Source organism: Carassius gibelio, chromosome B16 (genome assembly GCF_023724105.1).
Source record: "Carassius gibelio isolate Cgi1373 ecotype wild population from Czech Republic chromosome B16, carGib1.2-hapl.c, whole genome shotgun sequence".
Taxonomy (NCBI): Eukaryota; Metazoa; Chordata; class Actinopteri; order Cypriniformes; family Cyprinidae; genus Carassius; species Carassius gibelio.
The window spans coordinates 12,183,041-12,197,259 of record NC_068411.1 but is presented as its reverse complement, the minus strand read 5'-3'; the positions used below and the strand labels follow the sequence as shown (position 1 = coordinate 12,197,259).

General features: G+C 36.4%; 1 protein-coding gene across 1 annotated transcript; it reads left to right on the top strand.

Annotated features, from left to right (window-relative positions):
* Positions 1-2,254: 2,254 nt before the first annotated feature.
* them4 (thioesterase superfamily member 4) lies at positions 2,255-9,861 on the top strand. The gene is made up of 6 exons (XM_052578862.1): positions 2,255-3,647; positions 5,507-5,699; positions 5,811-5,973; positions 6,088-6,198; positions 6,310-6,434; positions 9,400-9,861. Exons 1-6 carry the CDS (start codon positions 3,516-3,518, stop codon positions 9,447-9,449), a joined length of 774 nt encoding a protein of 257 aa, XP_052434822.1. The 5' UTR covers positions 2,255-3,515; the 3' UTR covers positions 9,450-9,861.
* Positions 9,862-14,219: the final 4,358 nt, after the last annotated feature.

Genomic DNA, 14,219 nt, shown 5'->3' with positions numbered 1-14,219 from the left:
AATACAATACATAATAACAATAATAAAACATTTAATCCAATTTGTTATGATATTATTAAGTATTATTATAATAGTTGCCATTACCTAAACTCTATATTAGATTTTTGTTTTAAAGGTTTAAAGGTAAATACACTTATTTATTTGAACAATATTTCACATGTATAGATAACTAGCATATGTATTTATTTATTTATTCACAGTTCAAAATGGCAATTTGTCATACACTATATGGACAAAAGTATCAGGACGCACCCTTCTAATGAGCAGGTTTGACTACTTTAGTCATTTCCGTGAGTAGAAATATTAATGTTGGTAAGTATAAAATGATATTCTGGGGAATTGTGTGCTTCTAGTTTTATAGAAACAGTTTGGACAGGAGCCTGTTCTGTTCTGAGCCTCTGTGTATAAGGCAAAGTTTAAACAGAAATGACTGATTGAGTCAGTGTGGTAGAACTGGACTGGTGTGACTTTTAATGCAGGCCTTGAGCCAAAAACTCATCACCAAACACCAGTGACTTGTATGGGTACAGTCATTTTAGAAAACACATGAAAAAAAAAACCTTGCTGCAGATATTGCAAAATAGTTTTAAATACTTAAAATGTTGTTTCCATCTTTGTTGCCACAGTTTTGGAAGTGCCTTTTTCTGTTCTAAAGAAGGGGGTCTCCTGAAACTTTTCTCAATAGTGTACATTTGAAATGCATTAACCTTAAAAACGCACATCAGCAGTTCGACAAATACTCAAATTTGGTACAATCACCTTTTCAGTTACTTGTTTCAGTTCTCTCTTTCAGTTATTTTGTAAGTTTGCTGTCTAGATTGCTACAATAAGGATGAGCTCGCCTCAAGATAACTCTGTTGGTTACGAAATCAATAACTTATTTGAGGGCTCTGTAAGGACTAACTTCATTGTGGAATTCAATTAATCATCCTTTCTGAGCATAATTAATCATTTGGCACCTGCTGTTTGAATCATACAACTGTTTGATCATCTGCGACAGGTTTGTGTCTGCATCCGACAGAACAGTCGTATTTTCTGTTTCAATTTGCTTTTACGCTCGTGTTCTTATATCACCCCCTACTGAGGATATACTGCTATTGCAACTAAATAAACAGTTATGGATGAACCTGTATCATAAAGAGTCATTTTACAATTATTTGCTTCATACATTCCAAATGTAGATTTCGACATGTTCAGATAAACAGTAGATATTTTCAGGAAAATCACATTGAGATGTATTAATGTCTGCACTGACCATAGTGAGAGAGCTGTTCCACAACTCCATCTCTCTCTGTTGGATCCTCTCTCTGCGTTTCAGGGCCTTTTCATAGTAATTAAGGCCAAGGCACTCAAATTCAGCTTTCAGTATCACTCTATTGATTCTGGAACAAGAAGATAGTATCAGTGCGGGACATATTCACTGCTGCAAGTCTAAAAGCAAAGGCTTTAACCTAGATCATTTCGTGTCATAATGTTTCTTTGTTTTAAATGTGATGAACTCTTAAAAGTGCAGCTCAAGATTAAGCACACCTGTCCAGCTCAGCAGTTCTGTCAGCCATCTCTTCATCTTTCTATTAGAAAAAGAAAGCCGTAAAAATAGAGATTTAAACCTGAGAGACTGTGCAGGACCTCCAGGAGAAGATTTGTTCATCATATACAACTTTATTAACATTTGTTAACATTTAATGATGTTACATACTGTTCAAACGCATCGGATTGCGTTAATTTGATAAAAAGTAATATTGCAAAATATAATTACAATTTAAAACAACGTTCATATATTTTAAAATGTCTGTAAAATATATTAAATGTCACATGATCTTTCAAAAATAAAACAAAATCATTATTATTATTATTATTATTTTACTACTAACGTCCTACTAAGCATTGGTCCTATGTAGTTATGACAGATGAACAGAATCTCTGTACCCTTATTCTGTCCCCCACAAACGTGTTTGTTGAACGCCGCGCCTCTCGCCCAAACATGATTGTGCGTCACAGGCAGATAAACATCTGCTAGGAGTAAAATGACAAAAAGTAAATTCCAGCAAAGAGTGAAGAGCGAGCAGAACTACAGAGTTACTGTGGCAACAGACAAACAGGATGTTGTAATAGTTCATCCCACCAATCAGACGTAGGAATCTGCGTCACGTGGTTATAATGTCACGTGTTTCCACTCCGCGTGCAAGAACTGGCCAATCACCGAAGACATTCGTGAAAGTCACAAGGCTTGTTCGACTTCATGCAAGGCTTGTTCGACTTCAAGCAGTTTTGCGCAAACCGATCGTCGGCTGACTTGAAGCAGTGCATGCCGGTTAGAAATTTTGTCCGACTTGATACAGCGCTGACGCCACGTGACTGTGACGTGTGCCGTCAAAGTACCACGAGAGCGATTCGAGAGTAGCCGGAGAACTTAGCCAGCGCAGCTTCTGAAGAGCGGCTGCACAGATTCTGATGACGACACAACTGATCCACGATTGGCTGGATTCACTGATGACACAGATGACGTGCGTTTCAAGTTTATTGCGAGTCGGCTTCAGTTTCAGAAATTCTAATATGGACTTTTAAAACAGTTCAATACGTTTTTATGTCGTCTTCATCTTATAAATCATATTTATTAAATATTGTTTTACTGTATTTACTTTATTGTTAATATAAAGTTTGTGTATGTTTATTTTGCATGACTTTCTTTTTTATACAGACCTTTTACAGTATTCAGCAGCATAACCTATTCAAATGAGCATTTTTAAGAACTAAAATGTTAATCTTAAAAGCATACAATCTAATGTGGTCATAAATGTATGCTCCTATACAAATGATACATAATACATTATGTTCCTCCATTTGTTTGGTTTCTTCATATTCTTTAGTTTATTTTGCTGTGTTTATAGCCTACTTCACCTGCATGTGGTTAGCAAACTGCTAACAACTTGCTGTAACTTCAACTTAACAACATTCAAGACCCTTCCAAAACACCACTTATACACACATTAAACGCGATCAAGTAAGCAATCGCCACGTGATCTGCCATGACTGACGTAATTGCAGCAAACTACGGGAGCCACAACGTGTCCGGCTTCATATCTCCGTTTTCAGCTCCTCCCCACCTGCACGCGGCTACTCTCGCCGATCGGTTGCATCCAGCCGCAGCCGATGTCGAACACACCTACAGACTGTTCTGTTCACCGGCTGATCTTGTATTTTCATCTTAAAATTGGATGTCTTTTTATACAGCATTCTATCGATAATTCATTGATTTGATAAAGGCTTTCTTTTATAAGAAAGTCATTTTATGTTTTATATGTGTTTTCCGTCGTTTTTCAGTTTTTAGATGAAAAAGACCTGTCAGTCAGCGTGTGTGGAAATATGGGAGGTGGAAATGTCTTCAGTTAGTTACATCATGTAACTTTTCCAAGAAAGTCATATTCATTTATAGCAATACGACACTAAGGATTTTATTCTGCCCAGAAGAGTAAGACATATTTGGTCTGGAGTGACTCTGGTTTGCAGTCATCATGTTAGGACTCTCAGTGATGAGGAGACTTCTGATCTCTGGAGGGATGAGGGGGCTCCCTCTCCAGCAGCTGCTCTCTGAAGAGACCCTCAGACACCTGCGGACCTCTCCTCACAACACCAGACACATCTCGGTAATCGAGCCATTCTTTCACTGGTTTTATCTTGCTGTGAATTCACATTCATTCTCTAATGTTAGTCATATTAATAGACAGTCGTGTGTGTAGTGTGTAGTGTGCTGCTATGAAGGAATGGTTACATTGTATCACGTATAGGAAAATCTATTTTTTTTTTTTTTTGTAATTTTTTTTTTGTTGTATTTTCAATTAGCCTAATTATAAAATAAATACATAAATGAAAAAAAAAAAAAATGAAAAAAAAAAAAACAATCTAACCAGGCTACTGTACTCCACTCCAGACAGTTTTTTTTAGTATTTAGTAACATTTTATTTTACATATATCTACATCTATATATATATATATATATATATATATATATATATATATATATATATATATATATATATATATATATATATATATATATTACATTAAATGATCTAATTGTTATCGTTTAGGAATAATAACACATTTATAACTGCCTTCACTAATGCCAGTAATCTAATCAAAAGTCGTGTGGTTGTGTTTTGAAATGCATGTATTAATATTTTAAATGAATAATGTTTAAAATATTTTATAATAATATTATTGTATAATATTTGTAATTTTTTTTCTCAGTTTCAGTAATTTTAGTTTCCTACTTTCATTTTTTTTCATTTACTGATTTACTTTGAATTTAATTTAGTTACAAGACTGTATTTAAATTTTTCATTTAAATTTTTAAAGTAAGTTTTATTTAAATTTATAAAAAATATTTTTAATAATTTTGGTTAACAATAACAACAATGCTCTCAAACGAGAAGAATATTAATGTTTAGCCTTTTATTTATTATTATTATTATTATTATTTCAATTTTAGTAATTTTAGCTCTTAAACTTCAGTTACTAGCCAATTTTCTATCGTTAATTTATTTTTTCTTTCCTTTTTTTCAGCTTAATTTAAATGAACAAATGTTTTTTTTTTTTTTTTTTTTAGTTTTAGGTAACAACACTGAAGAATAGTATATATTAATAATATAGAATAATTCTGTATATATGATCCTGGACCACAAAACCAGTCATAAAGGTCAATATTTTAAAATTTAGATATATACATATTAAGGAATATTATAAATGGAAAGCTTATTGTAAAAAACAAAAACAAATTAATTAATAAACAAATAAGCTTTCCATTATTGTATGGTTAGTTTGGATAAAAGAATATTTAGCCGAGAAACAACTATTTGAAAATCTGGAATCTGAGGGTGCACAAAAATTAAATTAAATTAAAATAAAAAAAATAGATTTTTGACATAAAAGAAAAATCGATCATTTTGACCCATACAGTGTATTTGTAACAAAGGAGGAGCCGTGACGACGAAGTGGGAATCTGTGTGCAAGCTTTATTTCAGAGAGAGTAGTAGAAACAGGCAGGGTCAACACATCAGCAAACAACAACAGCAGAGACGAGGCAAAATAATGATGCAGTTAAAAAGGAGAAGGTCAGTGCAGGCAGCAAAGGATCGCAAACAAGGAAAGAGTCCAGGATCAAAACACAATAACACAGAAGGAAAGACAACACGAGGCTAAACATGCAATCACCAGCGAAGAGAGAGCATGTTTGTGCTATTCTTATAGTCCTACTAATATGAGGCAGTTGTGAACTGGTAATGAGTGCTGCTGAGTCCTGGCAAAGGATTATGGGAAATGGAGTCCTGAGTGAATGGCAAGGTTCAGAATGGAGTGCCTTCTAGAGGAGCTCATGGGCACTCCAGCTGGAGATGTGACAGTGTTGTTGGCTATTACTATAAATATACCAGTGCTTCTAATGACTGGTTTCATGGTCCAGGGTCACATATATAAGAATAATATTTTATTGTCATTCTTTGTCCAGACGGTGTCACTGTGGCCGTTCTCATCTCAGCCAAGAGACTTCAGCCAGCCCAACTCCTCATGGAGTCCAGAGATGCACAAGGTTTACGACCACTATAATGCTCTGTGTGACACTGACATTGAAAATGGTGAGGAAAAAAGGGGGCCGTGGAGGAAGTTGCCCAGCTACAACCGTTCCATTAAATATGCTACTGGTAAGCGATTAATATGTATTTGCATAGTTTCTCCTAGTCACTGTTATCAGTGAAATCAATGGTGTGATAATGCAATTTAGTGTAATATAGAATATTGTTTCTGTCCCGTAGGTGGCATTCACCTCAGCAAATTGATCCAGGCCAAAGCTCGACTTTTCACGAGAAACGTTAAAGAGCAAGGCGCCACGTTTGAGTATGTGGTGTTTGTCAATAAGGAGGAGAAGAGATGTGTTTGTGTCTTTCAGGCAGGACGTTTACTAGAAGGTGCACCTGGGTAAGGAGCTGCTCTATTCTCTGTGTATTATATACCTGGAATTGTATCCCACATTTTTATTGATAAAGAATGGGAGAACAGGAGATGATGTTACATCTGTTTCCCGTGTGGCAGGCATGTACACGGTGGAGCCATAGCCACCATGATTGACACAGTGACTGGTACTCTTGCCGGTTTCCTCTCAGGACCAGTTATGACTGCCAATCTCAACATAGACTACCGCAAGTGAGATAATGTTTCAGTACTCAAGTCTTTCAAATACAGTTACCATTAATGTCGACGCTGGCTTGGATCATCTGTGATCCCACCTGATGAACTCTGTTCTCTTGTATACAGTCCAATGCCTCTGGGTAGTGTGGTTTTAATCCACAGTGCTCTGGATCGAATAGAGGGGAGGAAAACATACATCACTTGCAAAGTGACCAGCACTGATGAGTCCAAACTCTACACGGAATCCACAGGTAGATAACACAAACTCATAAACCGATATCATGTACAGACATGGTCGGAATTGTTGGTACCCATTGGTAAATATGATCAAAGAAGGCTGTGAAAATAAATCTGCATTGTTAATCCTTTTGATCTTTTTTTTTTTAATTCACAAAAATCTATCCTTTCATTGGAAGATAAGAATTTGAAATGGGGGGAAATATAATTATGAAATAAATGTTTTTTCTCTAATACACATTGGCCACAATTACCCGGTACCCTTTTATTCAATAGTTTTTTAAACCTCCATTTGCCAAAACAACAGCTTTGAGTTGTCTCCTATAATGCCTGATGAGGTCAGAGAACACCTGACAAGAGATCAGAGACCATTCCTTCATCCAGAATCACTCCAGACCCTTCAGATTCCCAGCTTCTCCTCTTCAGTTCACCACACTCGTTTTCTATAGGGTTCAGGTTTAAGATATTTTAGATTAAGTCCAAGAGCTCTCAGTCCCTCCATTGAAACTGTGTGTACGGTATACTGTCCATGTCCAGAAAGGTAATAAAAACATCTTCAAAGTAGTCCATGTGACATCAGAGGGTCAGTTAGAATTTTTTGAAGCATTTTGGTCCAAAAATAGCAAAAACTACGACTTTATTCATCATTGTCTTCTCTTCCGTGTCTGTTGTGAGAGAGAGTTCAAAACAAAGCAGTTTGTGATATCCGGTTCGTGAACTAATCACTCGATCTAACCGAATCCTTTTGAACCAGTTCACTGAATCGAACTGAATCTTTTGAAACGTTTCATGTGTCCAATATGCATGAATCCACAAATGACTTAAGCTGTTAACTTTTTTAATGTGGCTGACACTCCTTCTGAGTTAAAACAAACCAATATCCCGGAGTAATTCATTTACTCAAACAGTACACTGACTGAACTGCTGTGAAGAGAGAACTGAAGATGAACACCGAGCCGAGCCAGATAACGAACAAAACATTGACTCGTTCTAGAGTCAAGAACCGTTTCTGTCAGACGCGTCCGATTCGTGAACCGAGGAGCTGATGATACTGCGCATGTGTGATTCAGCGTGAAGCAGACCGACACACAGAGCGTCTGAACTGAACTGATTCTGTGCTAGTGTTATGAGCCCAAGGTAAACCCTAGGCTTGAATCAAGGGCAGTCATCGCAAATTAAGTCATTAGGTCGAGCGCAAAAGAACCGGTGAACCATTTTCTTCAACCGGTTTATTGAATCGAACTGTCCGAAAGAACTACTGGTGATCTGAAAATCGATGCAACTGGATCTTGACTCGTGAACGAGTCAGTCTATTGTTCATTATCTGGCTCCGCTCGGTGTTCACCTTCAGTTCTCTCTTCACAGCAGTTCAGTCAGTGTACTGTTTGAGTACATGCATTACTCCGGGATATTGGTTTGTTTTAACTCAGAGGGAGTGTCAGCCACATTAAAAAGTTAACAGCTTAAGTCATTTGTGGATTAATGTCTATTGGAGACGCGAACTGTTTCAAACGATTCAGTTCGATTTGGGGAACTGGTTCAAAAAGATCCGGTTACATCGAATGATTCGTTTGTGAACCGGATATCACAAACTGCTTTGTTTTGAACTCTCTCACAACAAGCACGGAAGAGAAGACAATGCTGAATAAAGTTGTAGTTTTTGCTATTTTTGGACCAAAATGTATTTTCAATGCTTCAACAAATTCTAACTGACCCTCTGATGTCACATGGACTACTTTGATGATGTTTTTCTTACCTTTCTGGACATGGACAGTATACCGTACACACAGCTTCAATGGAGGGACTGAGAGCTCTTGGACTTAATCTAAAATATCTTAAACTGTGTTCCGAAGATAAAAGGAGGTCTTACATGTTTGTAACAGCATAAGGGTGAGTTATTAATTACATAATTTTGATTATTGGGTGAACTAACCCTTTAAGCCACTCAGACTCTCCTCCCCATCATTCATTAGAAAGATATAGACACTCGTCCTCTTCCAGGCAGATTTGTAAAGCTTTCTGTTGATTGGAACTTCTTAATTATTGCCCCGATGGAGGAAATTTGACTTTCCACTGCTCTTTCCTTAAAGTCACTTTCTTATTTGTGAAGCTCGGTTATCTATTGCTTCACATCAGAAATATATTCTTTGGTTTTTCTCATTGTGATGGGTGATTAAGGGAATTTAGCCTTTGTTTTTCCTATTTATATTCCTGTGAAACAGGAAGCCATGGCTAGATAATTTCATGTTCATAATCACGCTGGTATGCTCAAAATAGTGAATATAAATGGAAATATATTTCAGATTTATTTTAGTTTCTACTGGTACCAGTAATTGAAAAAAAATTCATAATGAGATTTTCCCCCCATTTTAAATTCTCATTCTCCAACGAAAGGTTAGATTTTTGCAATATTTTTTAAAATAAAAGATCAAAAGGATTAACAATGCAGATTTATTTTCACACCCCTCTTTGATTATATTTACCAAGGGTACCAACAATTCTGACCACGTGTGAATGTTTGTATGTGTGAAGTAGAAGTGTGAAAATATGCATGAGTGTCAGTCAACTCTTTAAGCCACATCATGCACACCTCCTCGTAGACTGACGTTACACATTTCACCTCCCTTACACAAGCTGATACAACACAGCTGATATACCAGTTAGACATGCATAACGTGTTACTGCTGTGTCACACAGTTGCTCCTTTTTCACAAGTCAGTTACTAGTATTTTATCTAATTGCTTACATTTTTAAACTGGCTGGCAATACTTAAAAACACAAGAAAATGATAAATATGATGGCGCAGCATTGGCCAATTGGCCCAGTGATAATTACATCAACAGTTAGAAGAGTCTTTCACGCTGACCCTTGCCATCAGACAGTCCTTTTAGTTGAGTCCTGCATGCTTATGTACCAAAGTATCATCAGTACTTAATTTTTCCTCACACTCTCTATTTTCTCGTCTTTTTTGCCTTGCAGCTCTATTTGTTTCAATAAGTGTCGGCCATTTATTTGGATCACGAAACTGAAAGCTGTCTGGAATCCACCACAGAGACATGTTCATCATCTGTACTAACATGAAGGAGATTGGAGATGCAGTGTGTGCCCAATGAACAAAAGATCAAGTTCTCATGTATTTGAGTGATGCATTCAGTTACATATGGCTGCCTCGTATTTTATTTTTAAAATGAAAATGTATTAACCAGGTTTATTTAATGATACGGTATTGATCATGATGACAGTCTTCAGTAGTCTATTACAAGTATTATATAACAAATTTTTCTGTAATGTATTTTAACAGTACTGTGTTCCACATTGTGTTAAAGAGAATCTCACTTTTGTTACAAATGAAAAGTTGGGCATTTAAAGTATTATTGTTATTTCTAGGGATTCCTATTTATAACTGCCTTCAATAGTGCTATTAAAGTCAGTAATCAGAAATTGTCCTTTTGTTATTCAGAATGTTGACAAATTGAAACGGTGCCCATTGTAGGAATTAATGCATTGTTATCATCCTCATCAACTCTTTACATTATCTTTATTATCTGTTTATTTCACTTCTTTTTTTTTTTTTGGTGGACTGCATGTTCTCAGAGTATGGATTTATAGAGAGCACAGCCTTAATTCCACAAAATTCTAACACAAAACAAACAGTTTGTGTAAGAATTATTTAAAATGTATATATGTTAACAGGTCAGATGATATATATATATATATATATATATATATATATATATACACACACACACACACACATTAAGCAAGCAAAAGACAAGTTCTGATAAAAATTGCAGCTTAAGTAAAACATGAAATCTTAAAGCCATCCAGTAGATGACGCCACCTCATAAATGGCTTCAAAGTTATTGTTCATCAGCCTTAATATTCATCTTTTCTCAATTAGCTGCAGGACTTTCCTCCAAATATCATTATGACGTCACACTTGACACAACTGAGAACCGACACATTCTACGGGGCCTTCCACAGTTACAGTCTGAGAAACATGATGTTCCATGTATCGTCGCTCTTTCTTCAGAAGATGTCGCTGTTTCCGTTCTCAATTCAGCGGCAGGACTTCAACCGACTTTACTGAGGAGCCCAGAGATCCGCTGAGTAGCCTACGTAATGCACTCGAGACTAGAGTATCACCGGAAAGGCAAAGAAAAGGAGTAGGGCCGTCTGTATGTTATAGCCAGGACATTTACTGGACATTGACCTTTTAGGTAAACAAGTGCTTCACTCACTTAATTAACACTTCGTGTAAAATAAAAATGTCAGTGTGTCATTCAAAATGTTGCTGAAATATGGTAGCTCTATCTTTTAGGGTATTAGCGCCTCAAAATATGAATGCCACAGCTTCAAGGCAGAGTGTAAACCCTAACTAACTTGTGAAGGATGGGGCAGTCCCATGTTATGTTTTAGAACAGGAAGTGATGTTCGATTATTTTCCTGTGCGGCAGTTATTTACATGCAAGGCATAACCACTATGATTGACACAATGACTGCTGAGCTTTCTGCCCTTATTTGTTCAATGGTTTGCGTGGTTTCAGGGATTGAGCATCAGGGTTGGCACTTGACAACTATTTTCTTCCAGTCCAGTGCCTCTGGGTAGTGTGGGTTTCATCTACAGCACTCAGGGTAAGATCAGAAAGTGATGAGAAACTTCCCTCACTTGTAAAGTGACCAGCACTGGTGAGTCTAAACTCTCCACTGCAGGTAAACATACTCTCATATCTCTGTATATATTATGTAAGAAGGAAAACAAGCTGATGTCATTGATGCACTAAATATGAAAATATGCATTAATATGCAACCAAAACTGACTACCTGAAACCACTTTATCCACACACCCACATAGACTCACGGCGCACCTGTGGGTTGTTCCCATTACAGATTTCTGCCTAACACACACTTATCTGTTCGTTCTGTGCTCATCAGTCTGAACATACACTTTTTATACTAGATATGTTTACATCGTACACTCCATTAGAGGAAATGCATAGCAGATTTTACCTTGTAAACTGAACTTGTACCTTATCTACATATCTCTTTTTTTTCTCACGCTTGTTCTCTTCCCCTGTTTCGCTCCTGGTAGTTCTATTTGTGTCAATAAAACTGGGTTATTTATTTGGAGCATGAAGCTGAAAGCAGCCAAAAATCCACCACAGGCTATGTGCATGTGCACGCATCTCTATACACTTGAGTAAGATTGCAGGTGTGTGTTTGAGGCGGTGTGTATGTGTGTGTGTGTGTGTGTGCGTGCGTGCGCAATGACCAACTGATCTAGCTGATATTTAACCTAATCTCTGAGAATGGGGTATTCAGAAATGTGCACATGTAAGCACTACACCAAATCCACTCTATCGCACTCCTCACTCATATTCCGAAAAATTATTATACTTTCTTTTTAAAGCACTGTAAGTGAATTCTGATAGAATAACATGTAAATCGTTCCTACTACCTGACAGTTGGTTCGTTTTTGAGTTGGAATTTTTGAAGTGTCTGTAGTATTAAGAGTTTTACAAAATAATATATTTATTTTTCACTTGTATTATTAGGAAAGACTCTTATTTTTGTACAATTTAATTTGATTAGTTAACATTTAAATGTCTTATTTTTTTTTTGGAGTGAGTCAGTCAATCAATCTATCAACCGATCGGTATCAGCCTCAATATTTTAAATGCATTCACTATGAAAACAAGTCTGAACACTGACATTTCCAAATGAAGCACATTAAACCTGTATTAAGCTGGAATGGCACCAGTAATCTCTATGCACTCGTCTTTCCTATAGAAAGAAGCAAGATATCAATCGAAATCCATTTGGTCTGAGTTTCACATTCTGCATATATTCCAGTAAAGAGAACTGACTGACACCGCAGGGTTACGGTAATGAATGACACATTGTCCACATCAGAGGTGTGTACAATCATATGTGGAGACTTTAAACTCAGCATCTCTGTGTAAATACTGTCATGCGGTGCAGTGTGACTTCATATGCCTTGCTACAACTCATGGGCATGTGAAGCTGGAGCTTTACAGATAAAAATATATGTATAAATGTTATCTCGTCGCCTTGTTATCCTCATAGAAATCTGACTTAGATAGATAGAAAGAAACATCTAGACCTGCATCTCTGTGGTGGCCCCTGCAGTCTCCCACAGGCCTCTCGCATATGTATGTAGGACACAGTCTGAGGTGGGTTTCTATCTATGGAGAGGTGTTGAGTGTCTGGTCAAGTGGGCTTTGCGTGATGGCTTCTGTGGGAACACTTCAACATAGCTCTTTCCATGTGTGGTGTTAACGTTCAAACCTGGGTCTGACCAAAATGCCATTTCCATCATCTCACCATTGCCTCTGCTGAGATCCATTTTACTGGCAGTTAGCCTTAACATTGACATTGCCGAGACATGCCGGCATTTTATACTGTTAATAATTAGAAACGTAATAAAAAATAAAGGTGCTTTATAAGCGATGCCCTAGAAGAACCATTTTTGGTTCCACAAGGAATCATTCAGTCAAAGGTTCTTTATAGAACCATCTCTTTCTTACCTTTTTATAATCTGAAGAACCTTCTTTCACCAAAAAGAACCTTTTGTGAAACAGAAAGGTTCTTCAGATGTTAAATGTTCTTAAATGGAACCATTTAGACAAAAAGGTTCTTCTATGACGTCGTGAATCACCTTTATTTTTAAGAATGTAATAAATATAACAAGAAATAACCAGCTGTCTGCTGGAGGACCACTTAAGTCTGCAACAGACATTGGTATAATTTAGACCTAAAGGGATAGAACTTCCCAAAAAGTCATTATTTACTCATCCTAAGATGTTGCAAACCAGTATGAATTTCTCTCTTCTGTTCAACACAAAATAAGACATTTTGGAATTTTGGCAACCAGTCAGTTGACTATATTGACTTCCAAAATCTGGAAAAATGTACTATGGAACTCAATGGCTACCATCAACTTGTCTGATGTACTGTATATTTCTATGCCCTTAACCAATTAAATACATTAAGTGGACAAAGATTAAGGTGTACATTGATATAATGTCATCAATATTTACTGGTGGAATGCATTATAGTGTGTGTGGATAAATAAAGGTTCCAAAACGGTGATGCCAGAACAACCATTTTTGGTTCCCAAAAGAACCTTTCAGTGAACAGTACCTAAAAGAACCACTTTGAAGAACATTTTTTTAAAAAATCTTAAGAACCTTTTTCAACTAGAAATAATCTTTTTTGCCTTTGAAAGGTTCCATGGATGTTCAAGGTTCTTCATAGAACCACTGATACCAATAAAAACTTTTATTTTTGAGAGTGTAGTCACCTCCTGTCATCCGGTGACAGTTCAGTCAGTGCTGAATTGACATTACATAACACATGAGCATTAATGAGCATTAGCCCAGTGAAACACCTCTCTTTATAAAAGAAAAAAGACATATTAAAAACCTGAGCGATAGATAATAGAGTTACACTACAACGTTTAAACATTTAAACATTTTATCCAGTTACTAGTTTGATAGCTAGGTTTCTAAATATAGAATTACATCAGAACAGATTTATTTATTTACTTTTTTTTAGCAAAATAATAATAAAATAATAATAATAATAATAATAAATGTGTCTTGTAGTGTAATGTAATGTTATTATACATTTAAATAATGCATATAACATAAAAGTGGACTGGACAAAAAGCCTCATAAACTGCTCTTCAGCCCCCGTTAAAAGCATTACTCTCTCGCTTCCCGCGCCTATTACATAATGATTGATGACATAACACCGTGCTGGCTCGGGACAGGACC